Below are 17924 nucleotides of genomic sequence, written 5' to 3'. Positions count from 1 at the left end.
GACACATTAAGCCTGTGAACATAATGGTTGGGCAATATTTTATCTAAAACCTGATGTGACCCCACCCCCACCTCCAACAAAACCTTATGTGACCCCACCACCACCTCCCACAAAACTTGATGTGACCCCACCCCCCACCTCCCACAAAACCTGCCGTGACCCCACCCCAAAACCTGCCGTGACCCCACCCCCACCTCCAACAAAACCTTATGTGACCCCACCACCACCTCCCACAAAACCTGCCGTGACCCCCCCCCCAAAACCTGACATGACCCCACCACCACCTCCCACAAAACCTGACATGACCCCACCCCCACCGCCCACAAAAGGCTAAACAAGAAAAATCCTTAATGAATGTAAATCCTGTTGAAGCAACTCCTGGGAAAAGTTTTATGATGTTGAAGAAGCACGAGGGGGTTTAGGCCATATCAGTGGTCCTGAGGTCTGCCCTGGGCTGGGGACCCATGGACATCTGTCACGTGTGTGAGAGGTGGAGTTGTGTGCCATGTACTCTTCAGGCTTTGTTCTGTCTCCCAGCCCCACGGACTCTTCTGGGGCTCCGGTGTTGTCATAAGCATTTCGGTGTGTTTGTTCCACCTGTTTTTGTAACAGGTGGTGGCAGGATCACCAGAGACTGAGTGGCTAGAGAACCAGAGAGTTCACACTGCAAACCAGCGCGGAGTCGGATGACTTGGTTTACGAGATTATGTGTGTGTGTGTGTGTGTGTGTGTGTGTGTGTGTGTGTGTGTGTGTGTGTGTGTGTGTGTGTGTGTGTGTGTGTGTGTGTGTTTGTTTGTGTTTTATTCTGATTATAGAGACAAAAGTCCACAATGATTAAATCAGAATCAGGGTTTTTTTTATTTCTTACTAAATGCAGCTTTCTTTTGAATCTCTTTCATTTGGACCAATTTTCATTACTGCAGTTAAAGACTGATTTAAGTTTAGGTTTAAGCACAATACGTAGACACAGAAATACTTCCTTAATTTTAAAAAGAGTGTGTTTGTCCTGGGTACTGCTTTTCCCCTGTGACTCAAATATTAGGTTTTTTTTAATAATTCAGAACTTTGCAATCAGTATATATCTTTAATCGGAAAATATCATAATATCATTGATATTGTAATAGTAATAATTATTTCATAATTAGAAAAGACAACTGGAACTACATTCTAACTAATTCAGTGATCAGTACACCTTTAAAAGCATAAGTGGTATGTCAGTGGAATGAGGTCTGTGTGTGTGTGAATTTACACTTTAAGGGTAACATTACACCCATAAATGACTTTGATAAATGAATGTCTTGCCCATTAAGACTTCACTGCTTTTCTGATCCAACTGTTCCCCGGTTGGTGAGAGGCAGGTGAAATCAGCCAGAGCCTCGTTCTGGTGCCAGAGCTGATAAACTGCATATGATTGAACTGGACGAGTACAGAAGGCCTTTTAAAGCTATTAAACCCAGGCAGCATGAAGTCCTAATTACAGGGACTTAGCACTGGCATGTGCAGCATTCCCATGGCAACGGGCAGGAAGTGGAGCATGCTCCTCCCACCATGTAGCGGAACCGTCATGGCTCTGTCGGCTCACGGCCGGGAGACACCAGCCACAGTTCTGGAGAATTCAACTGACCTTCTAGAAAGGGAAAAGTTAGGAATGTGAATTTAGTCCTCTGAATTCCAGATTGTTTCTATTATGTGAAGACATAAATTTCCACTTGAGTTTTATGAAAACACCAGTGTGTGTGGTGCTGAGGAATTCTGTAACCAGGGCTGGGAATCTCAGGCCTGTCTCCTCCCGGGAAATAGATCTATCTCTGGGCCCCATGATTCAGATTCCAGGGCAACAGTTGGAAGGTTGGGAAAGGCCCAGGACACTGGCAACACCTCTTAAGATTTTTTGCCTCCCGAGCAGCTTCCTTCCTAACAGCCAAACATCGAGTTCAACTCTCTTATCAATATTATATTACAAGCAAAGTTAGATAACATGCTTTGAAGTAACATTATCCTCTGGCTGTGTTGTCTGACTTTAAATGTAATTATAGTCTGGGAAAATGTTCAAAGATGGAAACAAAGACAAAACATGTACTGTGTTTCTTGTTTGATTATGACATTGTTTCAGGGGGCAAATTCAAAAATGTTTATTACACAACACAGCTGTGGATGAACCCTAACCCCTAACCCCTAACCCTAACCCTACAACAACTCTGAATAGTGGATGAACCCTAGCCCCTAACCCCTAAACCTAACCTTATAACAGTTCTGAACAGTGGATGAACCCTAACCCCTAACCCCTAACCCATCCCTACAACAGTTCAGAACAGTGGATGAACCCTAACCCCTAACCCCTAACCCTAAGCCTACAACAGTTCTGAACAGTGGATTAAGCCTAACCCCTAACCCTAACCCTACAACAGTTCTGAACAGTGGATGAACCCTAACCCCTAACCCCTAACCCTAAGCCTACAACAGTTCTGATTCGAATGCTACTGGGTTCTGTTGCATCTTTGCAGATGTCTTTCATTCAGTTGAAACACAGAACGAACTTCACGTTGGTTCAGTTAGTATGTTAAGTGTGTGAATATTATCAGTTAACAGGATGCAGTCAACTGGAAAAAAAAATCTCCATTTCTTTTTGTGAACAAAGAAACAGGAAATAATGGTTGAACAGCACGACATGGTTTCTGTCTTAGCACTGATACCGGGGTCCCACGGGTAGCATTTCATTTACGGAAAACTTCAGAACTTAAATCATTGCAACAGGCCCGAGACCTTTAGTTCATGGCTGTGACCCCACTGACTGTAACTCAAACTCTAATATAGTGTTTCCAATTAGGTGTGTGCGTGTTTTGCTGCTCCGGAGGCTGCTGAACAAAGGCCGGTCGGCAGTGCGCCGTGTTCACAGCAGCAGTGATGTCTGGACACTCGGCCACATTATTAAATTTGCACCGCTGGCACTGCTGCCTGGAGAGAGAGAGAGAGAGAGAGAGAGAGAGAGAGAGAGAGAGAGAGAGAGAGAGAGAGAGAGAGAGAGAGCATCTGTGTCACTGCAGCGCCAGGGATCAGAGACAGGAAGGCCTGACACTGTGCATTTTCATTTTGACCTGCTTGTATAATAGCAACTGCAATAAAACGTCCCCACGTTTGACTCCAGCCAGACATTTTTACTGACCCAAAATTCAGGCCCCTGCAGATTATTAGGAGGAGACATGTTGAGCCCAAAGCAGAATCCTCAAGCTGTTGTGCCAAAGTGTTGGGACGCCATTTAGCAGCTGCTGACACAGGAAGTGAAACCTGTAGGTTTTAAAAGAAAAGCAAGTAAAACAGAAGCTCCCATAACGCCTCTGAACTCTACATCTGAACTCTACATCTGAACTCTACATCTGAACTCTACATCTGAACTCGACACTTTCATATTCATCCTGGCATTTGCTGATTGATGTCTGCACATATGAGTATTTCATTTTGGCTAGTTCGTAAAGGTTTATAGAGTCATTCTGGTTTTCTGGCCGGTTCTTTTGCTGGTTGCTGGGAGCACTGGGAGAATCTGCTTGACATGGGAGTACCAGACTTCCCCGCTGTGCCAGTGTGTCGTTATAAAAACACTGAGGAGAGTGAAGACCGCAGATCTCATTCCACAGGAGTTTCCTCTCGCTAACTGCACCAGATTGAGAAAATTATTATTTCTGTTTATATTTGAAGCTTTGACATTTCTTTAATATATCCCATCTCTGTTCTTTCTTTTTGTAATTACTGAATGAGCGTATTGAAAAAGCTGTAATATTTGCCAGAAAACGATATATGATGCATGAGAATGACTCATTTATTGCAGTTAACCAATGTCCATTTCAAAAATTGTGCAATTGTGGAGAGGGTATATGGGTATATGTGCAGACCTATAGAAGTGTAAAGAAATGTGGATATGCAGTCAAGTCTCAGCACAGTCAACTCTCAGTCAACTCTCAGCACAGTCAACTCTCAGCACAGCTCAGCACAGGTCAACTCTCAGCAGAGGTCAACTCTCAGCACAGCTCAGCATAGGTTAACTCTCAGCACAGTCAACTCTCAACACAGATCAGCACAATCAACTCTCAGCACAGCTCAGCACAGTCAACTCTCAGCACAGCTCAGCACAGGTCAACTCTCAGCAGAGGTCAACTCTCAGCACAGCTCAGCACAGGTTAACTCTCAGCACAGTCAACTCTCAGCACAGATCAGCATAGTCAACTCTCAGCACAGCTCAGCACAGTCAACTCTCAGCACAACTTAGCACAGGTCAACTCTCAGCACAGCTCAGCACAATCAACTCTCAGCATAGATTAGCACAGTCAACTCTCAGCACAGCTCAGCACAGGTCAACTCTCAGCACAATCAACTCTCAGCATAGATTAGCACAGTCAACTCTCAGCACAGCTCAGCACAGGTGATTTAACAACAAAGGAAATGAGAGAATCGTGGAACACCTTCAAAACACCACCGAAATGTTTCTAAGCAGTGAAGCTACACTCTACTGGTAGGTAGACCATGATGGCAAACTAAAAGTGAATGTGTTCAGAGTTATTTTTAAGAATCCAGTAAGGTGTATATAGATTCCAGTTATATGAATCTAGAATCGATTCAATAGTCGATTCAGTTGTTCAGTAGTAATATGATTCATATTCAATAGTCAGTTCAATAGTTCAATTGTAATATGATTCAATACCATTGACATTCCACAGTGTCCATGAATGTTGCAGTGCAATGCTATCAGTCATCATCACACTTTTTGAAGTCTTTTGTTTGCGTTGAGATTTGGAGTAATATGGAGTGACCCTTTCAGTGTAGTTATTCCTGAAGTGACTGAACACCCAGACTGAACAATATTTTGCAGGTCATCCATAATTCCTCACAGAAATGACCTCATCATCCTTTTCCAGTCATGAATATGTAAACATCATCCCTTGGCAGAATAAATATTGCCCTTCGTGCACAGCAGGTCTCTTCTGACCTTTAGGGGTTGGCTTTGGCCTGATTAAACTTACATCAATAATGCAAATATTTTGACTAAACGCTTGCCGTAGCGGAGATCTCACAGTGGTGCAGTCTTACATAATCACCCAGCCTTCTTTCAAGGATATATTCCAGAGTACTTTACAGAAACTGGGCTGAGTCTAGTTAGCCTTAGCGTCGGCCTTTGTTTCTGCTTCATGTTTTAAGCAAGGTTTTAGCGCCATCCCCAGGTTCTGCCGCCGTGTTTTCTACTTTCCTCGCACCATTAAAATCACTGCTGCTTATGTACGTTAACACCTCTTACCGCTAGATGGCTCTCTGAGCTAAAGGTTGCACAGCGGATTTTAAAAAATTTCTACGGCTTCATTTTTTTACGCATAAGCCGATCTAAGAGCAGAAACAAACGCGAAAAGGATGTCTAGAATTAATTTAACTATGGCCATAATCAATGAAACAGCTCAGCCTAAATGTTCTCATTGAAATGCGCATCTATATGGCCAGCAACTGGAGAGTGCTGACTAAGTGTGTGTGTGTGTGTGTGTGTGTGTGTGTGTGTGTGTGTGAGAGAGAGAGAGAGAGAGAGAGAGAGAGAGAGAGAGAGAGAGAGAGAGAGAGAAAGTGAACTGTGAGTATTTGGAATTAAATTGGCAACACTGTTAACTCATTTCCTGATCTGAATGACTGACACCCTTGATCTTCGCTTTGAACATAAATCACACTACAATACCTCACACATGCATCCCAACTCATAAGGGTTTAGGATAAAAGTATTAACATAATTCTCATCCATTTTTATGGTTTTCTCGCATTGTTTACACCGCGTGTGCCTGTTGTGTGTTACAGGAAGACCGTGTGCACACTTGTTTGCACTGGGACAGTTCATTGCCTGCTCATCCCTTCAACTAGGACACAAACCCAAACTGCATGCAGTGATTCTTTGCACATGCACCGTGTGCTTGCGGGAGCAGTGGCTTCCTGCCCTGTGTGAGCACGGTCATGACGAGCCACTCCTGCAAAATCCACCACCCTGGCTCATGGCACGCACGGACATCCTGCGTTAGATTTCAGTGTGATGGTCTGGGCCAGGTTTGCCGAAGTTTAGGAGAAAGCTCTGTGGCATGAAATGGCAGACACTTCAGCCAGGCACGGTGTGGAGTATCCTGGCCCTGTGGGCGGCTCGGACTATCACGAAAACTCCATCTGCCACAGGACGGGCACTGCGCCAGCTGCTAAAGTCTGTGTGTAAACGCAGCCTCATCTGCTGCCCAAACACATACATGCTATGTTAGATTCCACTAACAGAATCCCATCAGTGTGTGAGGCAGAGGCTAGGGTCAGAGGCTAGGGTCAGGGGCTAGGATAAGGGGCTAGGGTCAGGGGCTAGGGTCAGGAGCTATGGTCAGATGATGGGTCAGGGGCTAGGGTCAGGGTTTAGGATCAGGGGCTATGGTAAGGGGCTAGGATCAGGGGCTAGGGTCAGGGGCTATGGTTAGAGGATGGGTCAGGGGCTAGGGTCAGGGACTATGGTCAAAGAATAGGGTCTGAAGCTAGGATCAGGGGCTAGGGTCAGCGGATAAGATCAGAGGCTAGGGTCAGGGGCTAGGGTCATGGGCTATGGTCAGAGGATGGGTCAGGGGCTAGGGTCAGGGGCTAGGGTCAGGGGCTAGGATCAGGGGCTAGGGTCAGGGGCTATGGTTAGAGGATGGGTCAGGGACTATGGTCAGAGAATAGGCTCTGAAGCTAGGTTTAGGGGCTAGGGTCAGGGGCTAGGGTCAGTGGATAGGGTCACAGGCTAAGGTCAGAGAGTGTCTGCAGATGTGCACAATTTATTAGATACAGTCCATATTCACGTAGTAACACATAATATTGTATGCTGTCTTGTTAAGGCTTAATTAGGTAATAAAGCATATCATTTTTAGAGTCATTAAGAATGGTTTGTACACTACCTTGATATCTGATCTGCATAAAAGCCCCCTAAAATCTGATTAGATATTATATTGTCATAATAGTATTTATAGACAACAATATAACAAACAAAAAAAAGATTTTAAATTGCCATATCTTTAACATATGGCTATAAAAATGAATGTTAAAGATAAGAATATATGCAAAAATACTAAGGCAATGACCTCACCTCAAGGTTAACCACTATGACCTCACCTCAAGGTCATTGTTGCTGGCTGTTTCAGTCAGTTCAGGTTTGGGTTGGACATTCCTGCTCTTAATAATGGAAGGTAGTTCGTATTGTTCCTAGAAACAGGCAAAAACCCACAGGGGCACACTGTAGAGACCACAGACCAGTCACAGACCTGCCGCAGATCAGTCACAGACTTGCCACAGATCAGTCACAGACCTGCTGCAGATCAGTCACAGACCAGTCACAGACCAGTTGCAGAGACCCCTTTGATGGCATTCAAGGAGATGCTGGCATCTTCTGTCCTGCAACATCTGTGTTCATCAGTCTATCACAAGACAAATCCCTGCACTAGGACAGGGTTCATTGGGACCTTATCAAACACTTAATCTAGATGCTCTACATCACTCTCAGAGCAATTCTTTAGATGAGACAAATGTTGAATGTTTTAGTAAACTTACACAGAATTCAATTTAGTGACACACTGTATATATTCTGCCCCGGAGCATGGGAGCTTCTTGTGAGGTAAATGAGATGGAAGTAGGATAATACGCTGGGGTCTGGATCCAAAACTAACACCAAGAAACTCTAGAGTGTCAGAGGGCTTTTGCCTGTGTTCTGTCTCGAGGCAGTCAGCATGACAATCCAAAAGACAGTAAATCAGCAGTGAGGCTTGTGACTCGGTTAGATCGACCCAGTCAGAGTCCTGACCTCAGTCTCGCCCAAGTCCTGTGGCATGGTCTGAAACAGGACATTCATGAATCCAAACAATTTCACATAAATTGCAATAGGCTCTACCAAATACATCTTAACTGTTAACATGTGATCAGCACATTATAACACAAAGCTGGTTGGTTATTGCAAATAAAAGTCACTAGTTACCTTAATATAAAGGTTCCAGGCTTTTCCCAACAGTGACATGTACTGTTAAAATAGCTTTTGTGTGTTTATGTGTATATGCTGTGAGTGTTTTTGTATATGTTGTGTGTGTTTGTGTATATGCTGTGTGTTTGTATATATGCTATGTGTATTTGTGTATATGCTGTGTGTTTGTGTATATGCTGTGTGTTTGTGTATATGCTATGTGTGTTTGTGTATATGCTGTGTGTTTGTGTATATGCTGTGAGTATTTGTGTATATGCTGTGAGCATTTGTGTATATGCTGTGTGTTTGTGTATATGCTGTATTTGTGTATATGCTGTGTGTGTTTGATGAATATGCTGTGTGTGTTTGTGTATATGCTGTGAGTGTTTGATGAATAAGACCTTAACAACATGCAGGCCATTCTACAGGATTTACAAACTGTGAGCAAAAGGTTCTGTGTCCTCAGTCTCCACTCAGATGAGAGAACATCCAGGAATGATAAACACATCACACTTAGATCCAAGACACTGATTGAAAATGTCCCCATCAGTGGGGCCAGTGACAGCTACATGAAGATCTTATAAACACTGCCAGTCTAAAGAAGATCTCAGCAGTGCCATCGCAGGAACAAATCTGAGGTTAGAACCTGCCTCTGACTTTTCCTGTTTACTTCAGCAACTGTCAGACTGCGGATTGTGTGTGTGTGTGTGTGTGTGTGTGTGTGTGTGTGTGTGTGTGTGTTTGCACTGGTATGATGAATAATGCTCTTCTTGCATGTCAGACCTTCAGAAGAGGTTTGGCAACTAAACAAATGTTTTTTAGCCTTATAAGGTATTAGTAACATGTTTGGAAATATATAAATATATACTCACATACAAACACACATACACTCACTTTTTATCATAATAATGTGTATATGTGTCATTACTTGTTGTATTAATGTTTATTTGTTTATTTGTTGTGTTTATTTGTTGTGTTTTTTACATGCAAATAAATATGAGATAAAGTGTTTATAATTTCTTGGGTGGACTCAAATTTGGACAATACTGTGTGTTTCTTTCTAACTGGTTCATGTGTTTCTAATGATTGTATGTTTTCACGGGTGGATTTAACCTTCAGCAACAGTAACTGGGAGCATAAGATGCTTTTCACTGAATCAGTCACCAAATCGCTGCTGATTCAACAGCACATGCTGCTGTTGCATATTTGAAGAAAGAAACTGAGAAACCTCAGAACAAAGTTCCTGCCGTAGACTGAAACCGTCTCTTATTATTCATTGACTGAGTCAAGTTGTCGTTGGAAACCTCAGACTTTATTTCTCTGTGTAATGACTCAACAGTTTTTGCCTCATTTTGCTTAGACGTTCATTATCATAACAGAAAGAAGCTCATTTTGAAAAACCAAAGTGTTACATTTTTGAGAAGCTGAGGTGTATTGTTGCTGCTGAACTTATAAATAATGTTTGGAACAACACACACACACACACACACACACACACACACACACACACACACACAGACACAGACACACACACCTACACGCACACATCTACACACACACACACACATCCAAGTCCTACCTCTTAAACCTTCTCCTTCACATACTCAGATTCAAACACACCCTTGCCAGTACAGCCTGTGTGTGTCACGTCTCTCCTCATTAAATGAGTCCATGGGGTTGCCAGTACTTGTGATAGTAGGAATTCTCATGAACATCCTTCAGAACCTACAGGCTCAAGGTAAGTGTGCCATGTGTATTTTCTTTCATGAAGAGCTATCATATCAAATGATTCTCATGTTTTAAAGATTTTCTAATCATTTCTAAGTGGGATATATACCTGCTAATATATGGATGTAGAATGACACATGATCTACATTGAGTGAAATCAGTAAATACATTTACCACTGAAATTTCAAAGCAACTTCTCAGCAAAAGGTACTATGACTTTTTTTTCAGCAGGATTTTCTGTGATTTGTGTCCAGTGCTTTCTCAGTTTAATACACCTGAATGTCTCACCGTAGCACAGTCACTGGTTTCTGTAAGTGCATTCATGACTGGTTTCTGTAATTCCCCTAATTAAATCTCTGCATAATGAGATGCTTGAAGGTGAACGTTTGAAAAATGAAGGATTACAACTGAACCCTTGAAACATCCAGAACTTTCTGGAATCCCTCTGACATTCCTGTTAAAATAATGACATTATTTTCAGTATTAAACCCGTCACACACTGGAAAAAAACCCCAATAAAATCTTTGCATTTTGTGCAAGGTCACAGATGGAGTTATACAGCACAAGAGTGTTTAGCAGATTATTGTAATGTGATAATTATAATGTGGTGATGTATTGTTAATTACATATGTGTGGATGTGATTATATCTGAGTGAATGTGATTGTATATGTGTGCATGTGCCTAAACACATTAAGTAATAATACACTAAGTAGTTGCAGGAATACACATATCCATATATGGTCATAGCAAATTCTTATAGTCAGTAGGCCAGAGCAGGTGTGTGTGGTTTGCTGTGTGAATGCCTCAGTAGGAAACCAGGTCATATCAGGCCTAACAGTCCTGCTGCACTTCCAACATCACTGTTTGAAGAGGCACATTCTCTACCATTTAAAGAAGCAGGTTGCTTTCTCAAATGGTAAACCCAGAAAGTACGTCTGGGTGGTAAATCTGCAAGATGAAAGAGTCTGTGAGCTTGTGAGAGCAACTCCTGACTACAACAGCTCACAAGCAAGCAGAAGAACCCAACACTCAGCAGGGGCAGCAGAGGGTGTTCAGGACACTGGAGAGGGTTGTTTTTATCTACAGGAGGAATCTGTCAGAATGTATTAAGAATCTTTAACACTAACACTCACCTTCATTGTCCTGGAGAAAGGTATGTTTATGTCAGTGTGTGTGTGTGTGTGTGTGTGTGTGTGTGTGTGTGTGTGTGTGTGTGTGTGTGATTCTGGGGTGGGGCCTAAGGCATAGAGCAAAAGCTACAGAATTCTCATCTCATGTTATTAATTGTAATACCACGTCATATTATTAATTGTAATACCACATCATGTTATTAATTGTTATACCACATACTAATGGATTCTTTCATTAAACTTTTGCTCTCATAGATATACCTCAACGCCATCTGACAAGGTTACACTTCTCAGTTTTGTCTCTACTTGAAATATTCAGAGACATATTGAAACATACTCTGACCTGTACTTCTGTGTCTCTTTCTCACACACACACACACTCTCACCCTCTTTTCATTTCTCTTTTAATGACTCTTTTCACATTTTGACATTTTGAATTAACATATGGATTTTGGTGATAAGATGCAATTTTGATTGGATCACTCAAGCAACACTTATCATGAATGAATGTTTGCATTACACACGAAAGAACGATATTTGTTTTTTATCAGTAAATCTCACCCAGCAGTTCTGGCTTCTGTCTCTAGTTCTCACCAGCACTGCAAGACCTTGGTCTCCAACATAGCAATGTTTTAATGAAAGGAGTAACTGTAATCCACCTAAATAAAATACAAATATGTAACATGGACTGACATGAAGGTTCTGTTTTCTGACAAGGCATAGCCAGACACTCTGCATAGCATAGCAGTGTCTCTACAGGTCTGTACAGGTCTGTACCAGTCTGTACCAGTCTGTGTAGGTCAGTACCGGTCTGTGCACGTCTGTACTGGTCTGTACAGGTCTCTCTGTAGACCTGCAGACCTTTGCCAAAGACCTTCGCGTGACCTCTCTCACAAGCATGTGACCTCTCTCACAGGCGTATGACCTCTCTCAGGGGCGTGTGTGACCTTTCTCGGGGGTGCATGATCTTATCCATCTTTTTAACAGATCTGGATGGGAGTGACGTGCTGATTGAGACACATGTGACCGGCGTACTGGGTGAGGATGTGTACCTGAACTGCCAGTACACAGGCAAAAACGAGATTGAATATTCATCCTGGAATCGAATGGACTCGTCGAAGAGTTCAACAAGGATGGCAGGGTTCAAGTATGGTAGAATTTCATTCAGCAAGGAGAGCTTCTCCAGCCCTGCCTCTATCACCAACCTCACAGTGAAGGTGCATCTGGACAGCCTGGACATGGAGGGACACTATGCGTGTGTCTTCAGCTCAGACGACTGGGAGTGGAAGGAGAGCTTGTTCCTTACAGTCCTCGGTGAGTGCATCAGAAAAGCCAGAAGGAGACGTCCAGTGCCTTTAAAGAGGGTGGTGTTGCGTTACCATCCCACCATCACTCTTCTGGCTCATTTTTTAATATATTGATGTAGAAAATAAGTCACACATCTTTATTTCCTTTTTGAAGCCCAGCCTGACATAAGTACCCATGTGGATGATGAGCTTGTGAATGGGATCCCGTACCAAAGTGTTTCCTGTTCTGCCTCCCACGGCAAGCCAGCGGGTGTGATTAGCTGGAGGGTGCGCAGTGGCGCTCCTGCTGGGTACATGCTCCCTGCCACCTCCACCAACTCCACACATCCAGACGGAACGACCAGCGTTGCCAGCCTTCTCCGCGTCCCCGTCCACCTGAACAACGAGAGCAGGGTCACCTGTGTCGTCCAGCACCCAGCTTGGTCCAAGCCCAGAACCTCGGACATACAGTTACAGACGTTTGGTACATTTTTCTCTTCTCTTCACCCTAAAACTACAGTTTCTCACTGTTAACTTCGCTGTAGTATTTGGCTTAGACAAGCTTCTTTTTTCTCTTCCCTTCACTCTCTCTCTCCAGGCAGGCACGTGTGTGTGTGTGTGTGTGTGTGTGTGTGTGTGTGTGTGCGTGCGCGTGCGTGTGTATGTGTGTGTGTGTGTGTGTGTGCGTGTGTGTGTGTGTGTGTGTGTGTGTGTGTGTGCGTGCGTGCGCGTGCGTGCGTGTGTATGTGTGTGTGTGTGTGTGTGTGTGTGCGTGTGTGTGTGTGTGTGTGTGTTTCTGTCACTCTGCTGTCTGCATCTGACCACACACTGCCATGCTCTGTGAGTTCTATATCACATGTGTTTCCTGTTTATTTTTTAACATTCACATCACCTGTCACCCCACAAATACCAAATACCTCATGACCAACCAAACTCATGACTGAGTCTCCACTCTGGTGAAGGAGCAGCAGGACAGTCTCACACACATTACTTCGTCTGTAATCATATATATATTGGAAGATCTTTCAGTCTCTTGTTTTTAAAATCCTTTACCATCTCCTGGGCTCTCTTAACCAGAGCAGCATATATAGTGATCAGTATACCAGCTCCCTGGTGTTGCCTGCACACTGGAGCTACAGGGCTACTACCACATCTCCCAAAATAGTTTTTTTTCCCAACATTTCCATCCTTACTGATACAGTGTTTCCCACCGTAAACATGGAAATGCGGCTCACCAAGAAAGAAGGAAAAGACCTGGTGGAGGTTGAGTGCCGGGCAACAGGAGGAAGGCCTCACCCAGACATCACGTGGTCTCTGCCCAGCTCTACTGATGCTCCGCCTCCTCAGAACTGTGGCCAGGGACTCCAGTCAGTGGCGAGCTGCTGCTGGTTCCCACCGTATCTCTTTGAAGGGGAAAATATCACGTGTGTCTTTGGCTACTCAGTTCTTTCTGCTGTACAGACGAGAACTATAACACTGCCAACCTACCGTGAGTAGCAAAGCCACCATCTAAACAGATCAGCATACGTGCAGAAGAGTGTAACTTTCAGACACACACACGCCTCTCTCATGGTGCCTACACTCCACATCTCATTGTGTCTTCTAGATCTCAGGTCTCTACAGCTGAAGCGAGACAGCATTGGAATGAACAGTGAAAACACTTCCATTGTGTTGACACTAGAACAAGGGGACAGAAACATCATTATCGGCATGGAAACACTAGGGAACGTACCGAGTTATGAAATCAGCTGCAGCAAGTGAGATACCTCAGTCTCTGTGTGCTACCTCAGTCCCTGTGAAATACCTCACTCTCTGTGTACTACCTCACTCTCTGTGTGCTACCTCACTCTATGTGTGCTACCTCAGTCCCTGTGTAATACCTCAGTCTCTGTGTGCTACCTCAGTCTCTGTGTGCTACCTCAATCCCTGTGTAATACCTCACTCTGTGTGCTACCTCACTCTCTGTTTGATACCTCAGTCTCTGTGTACTACCTCAGTATCTGTGATACCTCACTCTCTGTGTACTACCTCAGTATCTGTGATACCTCACTCTGTGTGCTACCTCAGCTTGTGTGCTACCTCACTCTCTGTGTACTACCTCACTCTGTGTGATACCTCAGTCTCTGTGTGATACCTCACTCTCTGTTTGACACCTCAGTCTCTGTGTGCTTCTGGTCCATTCTGTCAATGCAGCTGTTCAGTTTCACCTGTGAGTGTTGACCATCACACATATTAATGACCTACTTGTCTAAGTCTAATGTCTGAGGTCTTCTCCTCGTGGTGTATGTGTTACAGTAAATTATGATGTACTGGGCGATTAACTGACTGCTCAGTAGGTTCTGGTCCTCCCTCTCAGGGATGGTGAACCTCTGTCAGAAGATATAGCCGTGGTGGACAGCGAACTCTCCATAACAGGCCCTGTCGGCACAATCCTGGCTGGCCAGTACCAATGCCAAGCCTCCTACCACAAACATACAGCTTCCTTACAGTTTGAGATTAAAGTGAACCCCAGAATCCTGTTACCAGGTACAACGAAGTCTTTATATTCCTCTAAAGTGGTAGCTTGGGTTCAGATTCCATTTCAGTACCATGATACTGTAACATACAGTCAAAGAGCTATACACTATACACTGCATTTCCTTAGCAGTCCATTGCTCTAACGCTTTAGAATGCATAGATATATATGAATTATATATACATATGCTTGTATTTTTTTGTTCTTTCAGTGTCTTTCCCTCCAAACATAAGTGTAAACCTCAGGAAAGAAGCAGATAGTATTTACGTTGAGTGTTTAGCCCTGGATGCGACTCCAGCTGCAAACATATCCTGGATCCTTCCAGAAGACCTGAACACCACGGTGAAGTCTGACATCACTTCCTCTAACAGATCGCACTCTGTGAGAAGCGTCCTAACGTTACCTGCCTGCTGGCCCCAAGTTCTTACGGTCCAGTGTGTGGTTGACCATTCGGACCTAGCAGATACAGAGAGGCGCGAACTTGTCTTTCCCCCGTGTGGTACGTGAGAGCACCAAACGCTAGTGTGATGGTCATCAGCACACATCATGCTCTTTGTGAGGGAGCGTCTTCGCTGTATCGCTCAGGGTCCTGTGTGTTTGATTCCTTGCAGTACATGCCAGAGTCATGCTGATTTCAAGCAGAGTGTGGGAGAACGGTGTGGCCTACGCAGTGGTGGAGTGCCGTGCAGACAACGTAACTCCTGATGCAGCTATCACCTGGAGCATGCAGTGTAAGCGTGGGCTTTCTGCCCTGAGATCGTCCAGACCACAGCAGAGAAAAGGAGCACAGGTCTGGAGCTCCACACGCCTCTCTCTTCTCTCCTATGCTGGATGTACTGTTACCTGTTCGCTGGACCAGGACGGACAGAAGGGACACAATGGAAAGAGCATTGATATCCCCTTAATAGGTACACCTCAATATCTAACCCCACACTAAATCCCTGGTGAGGAGCTTATTTTGAAAGGTCTGTTTTTGTAGTGGTCTGTAGACTACACTATTCACTGTTCAATCAATACCAGTTACAGTATGCCCATAAAGACAAGTGAACTACTGAAATAACAACAGAGATGTTATGATGTAACAGAGATGTTATGGTGTAACAGAGATGTTATAATGTAACAGAGATACGATATTATGTAAGTCACTAATCACATCCTTTTAGGTCCCTCTGAGATTCATGTGAGTGTTGGTCCACAGAGAGACCCCACACTCTGGGCTGCTGTGTGCAAGTACAGAGGTGATGCAGTCATACCCAACATCTCCTGGGTCATTTCTGATCAGAACATCACCACCATACGTCCACGCGTTCACACCAACAATGAGAACTTTACAGTTCTGGCCACCTCGGCCTATGAGTTTCGACGACATCAGCATGAGGACGAAAACCTGACGTGTGTGATTCAGAACGACTATGGAGAAGACATGAGGAAAACCATACACGTCCCAAAATACTGTGAGCACCTTCGCATTTTTATCCTATGCAGCCAGCATCAACAGATGAGACATTTCTGATCTTGTGTGAGTGGACTTACGTGTTTTAAAACCTGCTGTCTCTGCAGTTATTTCCTCCATTGCGGTTTTGAACAACACGGTAGCCCTGCGTGAGAGCCGAGGACAGCAGCCTGCACTACACAGAGTGACCCTGCAGCCAGCAATCCCACAACAGAGGGTCCTTTTCAGAGTTTATGGAAACACACCAGAATATAAATTTACATGTTTCAGGTACGCTTGGCCAGGGTCACTAAAGTGTTCATGCATTCATTCCAGTGCAATGTTCCAGAAACATGTCTGGTATGAGACACATGGAAGTGTAGACCTTCAGGGAAACCATCTGCTCCGCACTCACTCAGCACGTTCCTTCCTGCCTTCAGTGTACTTGTTCAGACAGAACTATATCGCTGCTTGTAGTTAAATGCTCCACTCTGTGCACACCTCTGACCTCAGAGCTGATGGGTCAGCTGCAGACACTGTTGCCACGGCGCTGTTTTTTGCGAAGCCTGTGTCAGAGCGCGATGCTGGCATGTACATGTGCCACGCTTCCTGGAAGCAGCACAAAGCCTCGATCTTCGTTCAGGTGGATGTAACCAGCCAGGAAACCTCAATCTGTGAGTACTGAACTGTACTAATGCTGGATAATCACAGCATGACACTATGGCACGTGATTGTGAACACTACCTTGGTGCTCTGACCCAGCCTGTTCTGAGATGCGTGTGACGTCGCTCTCGTGCCCCGTTTCACCTGCTCTCTGTGGTTCTCTGCACAGTGAAGCTGAGCGTGATCTGTTTCTCCTCCGCCACTGCCGTCCTCCTCATTGTGATCATTCCACTGTGCGTGTTCTGGTAAGAGTTTGTACATTTAACACCTGCACAGGTACCTAAATGTTGTGTTAGACTCTAAAACACAGCTAGGCAAAACAGGAAGTGAGGTAGCTCACCTAGACCGATAATGTGCCACACTATTCATAAACAGGATATGCAGCGGTTTGTGTAGACAACGCATGCCTCCCCACCTTAGCCACAATCACACCTCTCACTTAGAAAAACATATTCTTCAGCTCATGGTATTAAAGACCAGTTATCTGTACATATCTTATCCCGTTCATTATCTATCTGTATTGTTTTTTTGTTTTTTTTTTTGTGGGGGGGGGGGGGGGTGTTCAGAAAATTCCCTTTAGTTTTATGTTATTAACGATGAAGTTATTTTTCCCCAGCCAGTGCAGTAAAGGATGTGGAAGGAGTAACCCGTCGGCCAAGGTATTCACCGGACGTCATGGTTATAACGTGTTGCCCTAACAGGCTGATCTTTAACCAGTGGAAACATGTCGTTCATACAGGACAGGAAAGAGAGCGAGTCTCTGGCCGCCCTGATGCAGGACCCGCGTTCGCCCGAGCCCAAGAAAGCAGGGACAGCGCGAGAGCATGCCGAGCTCGTGCGCTACACCATAGTGATCGACGTGAAAAGCGCCGTGTGACCGTTCGAAAGTGGCCCGCGCCTTGTGTGACGTTTTGCCTTAGTCTTTCAAGTTATACTTGTTAAACTTTGCTCAAGCTAAACATAAAGGGTCTTGTCATTTTCATTTCTGACATTTCCATTTTCTTTATTTTTTATGAACATGCACAAATGTGAATTTTTAAAAATATTGGTCATTGTTTATTACATTTTAGGACAATACCATTTTATATTTTACAGTTACTATGTTCTATTCTGTATGTGTTTTATCTGCATTAACTCGTTAAAAGCAATAAAGGATTATGTTCTGTATGTTTCCAATCTATGAACTAGTG

General features: G+C 44.1%; 1 protein-coding gene across 3 annotated transcripts; it reads left to right on the top strand.

Moving 5' to 3' along the window:
* The first annotated feature begins 9530 nt into the window (after window positions 1-9530).
* LOC113587638 (uncharacterized) lies at window positions 9531-17895 on the top strand. Of its 3 annotated transcripts, none has more exons than XM_081700084.1 (14): window positions 9531-9717; window positions 11826-12152; window positions 12305-12608; window positions 13326-13613; window positions 13731-13881; window positions 14481-14650; window positions 14851-15138; window positions 15251-15547; window positions 15803-16093; window positions 16200-16362; window positions 16585-16745; window positions 16904-16979; window positions 17351-17393; window positions 17474-17895. In XM_081700084.1, exons 2-14 carry the CDS (start codon window positions 12090-12092, stop codon window positions 17609-17611), a joined length of 2433 nt encoding a protein of 810 aa, XP_081556210.1. In that variant the 5' UTR covers window positions 9531-9717; window positions 11826-12089; the 3' UTR covers window positions 17612-17895. The 3 variants fall into 3 exon arrangements, with proteins under 3 accessions (XP_081556210.1, XP_081556208.1, XP_081556209.1); XM_081700082.1 differs by having other exon boundaries at window positions 12300-12608; XM_081700083.1 differs by lacking the exon at window positions 9531-9717 and adding an exon at window positions 9736-10861 and having other exon boundaries at window positions 12300-12608; window positions 17474-17894.
* The last annotated feature ends 29 nt before the right edge of the window (window positions 17896-17924 follow it).

The sequence above is a fragment of the Electrophorus electricus genome, chromosome 17, assembly GCF_041902795.1.
Source record: "Electrophorus electricus isolate QZ-2024a chromosome 17, ASM4190279v1, whole genome shotgun sequence".
NCBI lineage: Eukaryota > Metazoa > Chordata > Actinopteri > Gymnotiformes > Gymnotidae > Electrophorus > Electrophorus electricus.
The sequence above is the reverse complement of the archived record's forward strand: the minus strand, read 5'-3'. Positions and strand labels throughout refer to the sequence as shown.

Coding starts and splice junctions, on each gene's coding strand:
- LOC113587638 (XM_081700082.1), top strand. CDS start 9,651: ATGGGGTTGCCAGTACTTGTGATAGTAGGAATTCTCATGAACATCCTT. Junction 9,718..11,825: donor TCAGAACCTACAGGCTCAAG/GTAAGTGTGCCA, acceptor TCTTTTTAACAG/ATCTGGATGGGAGTGACGTG. Junction 15,139..15,250: donor ACTTGTCTTTCCCCCGTGTG/GTACGTGAGAGC, acceptor GATTCCTTGCAG/TACATGCCAGAGTCATGCTG.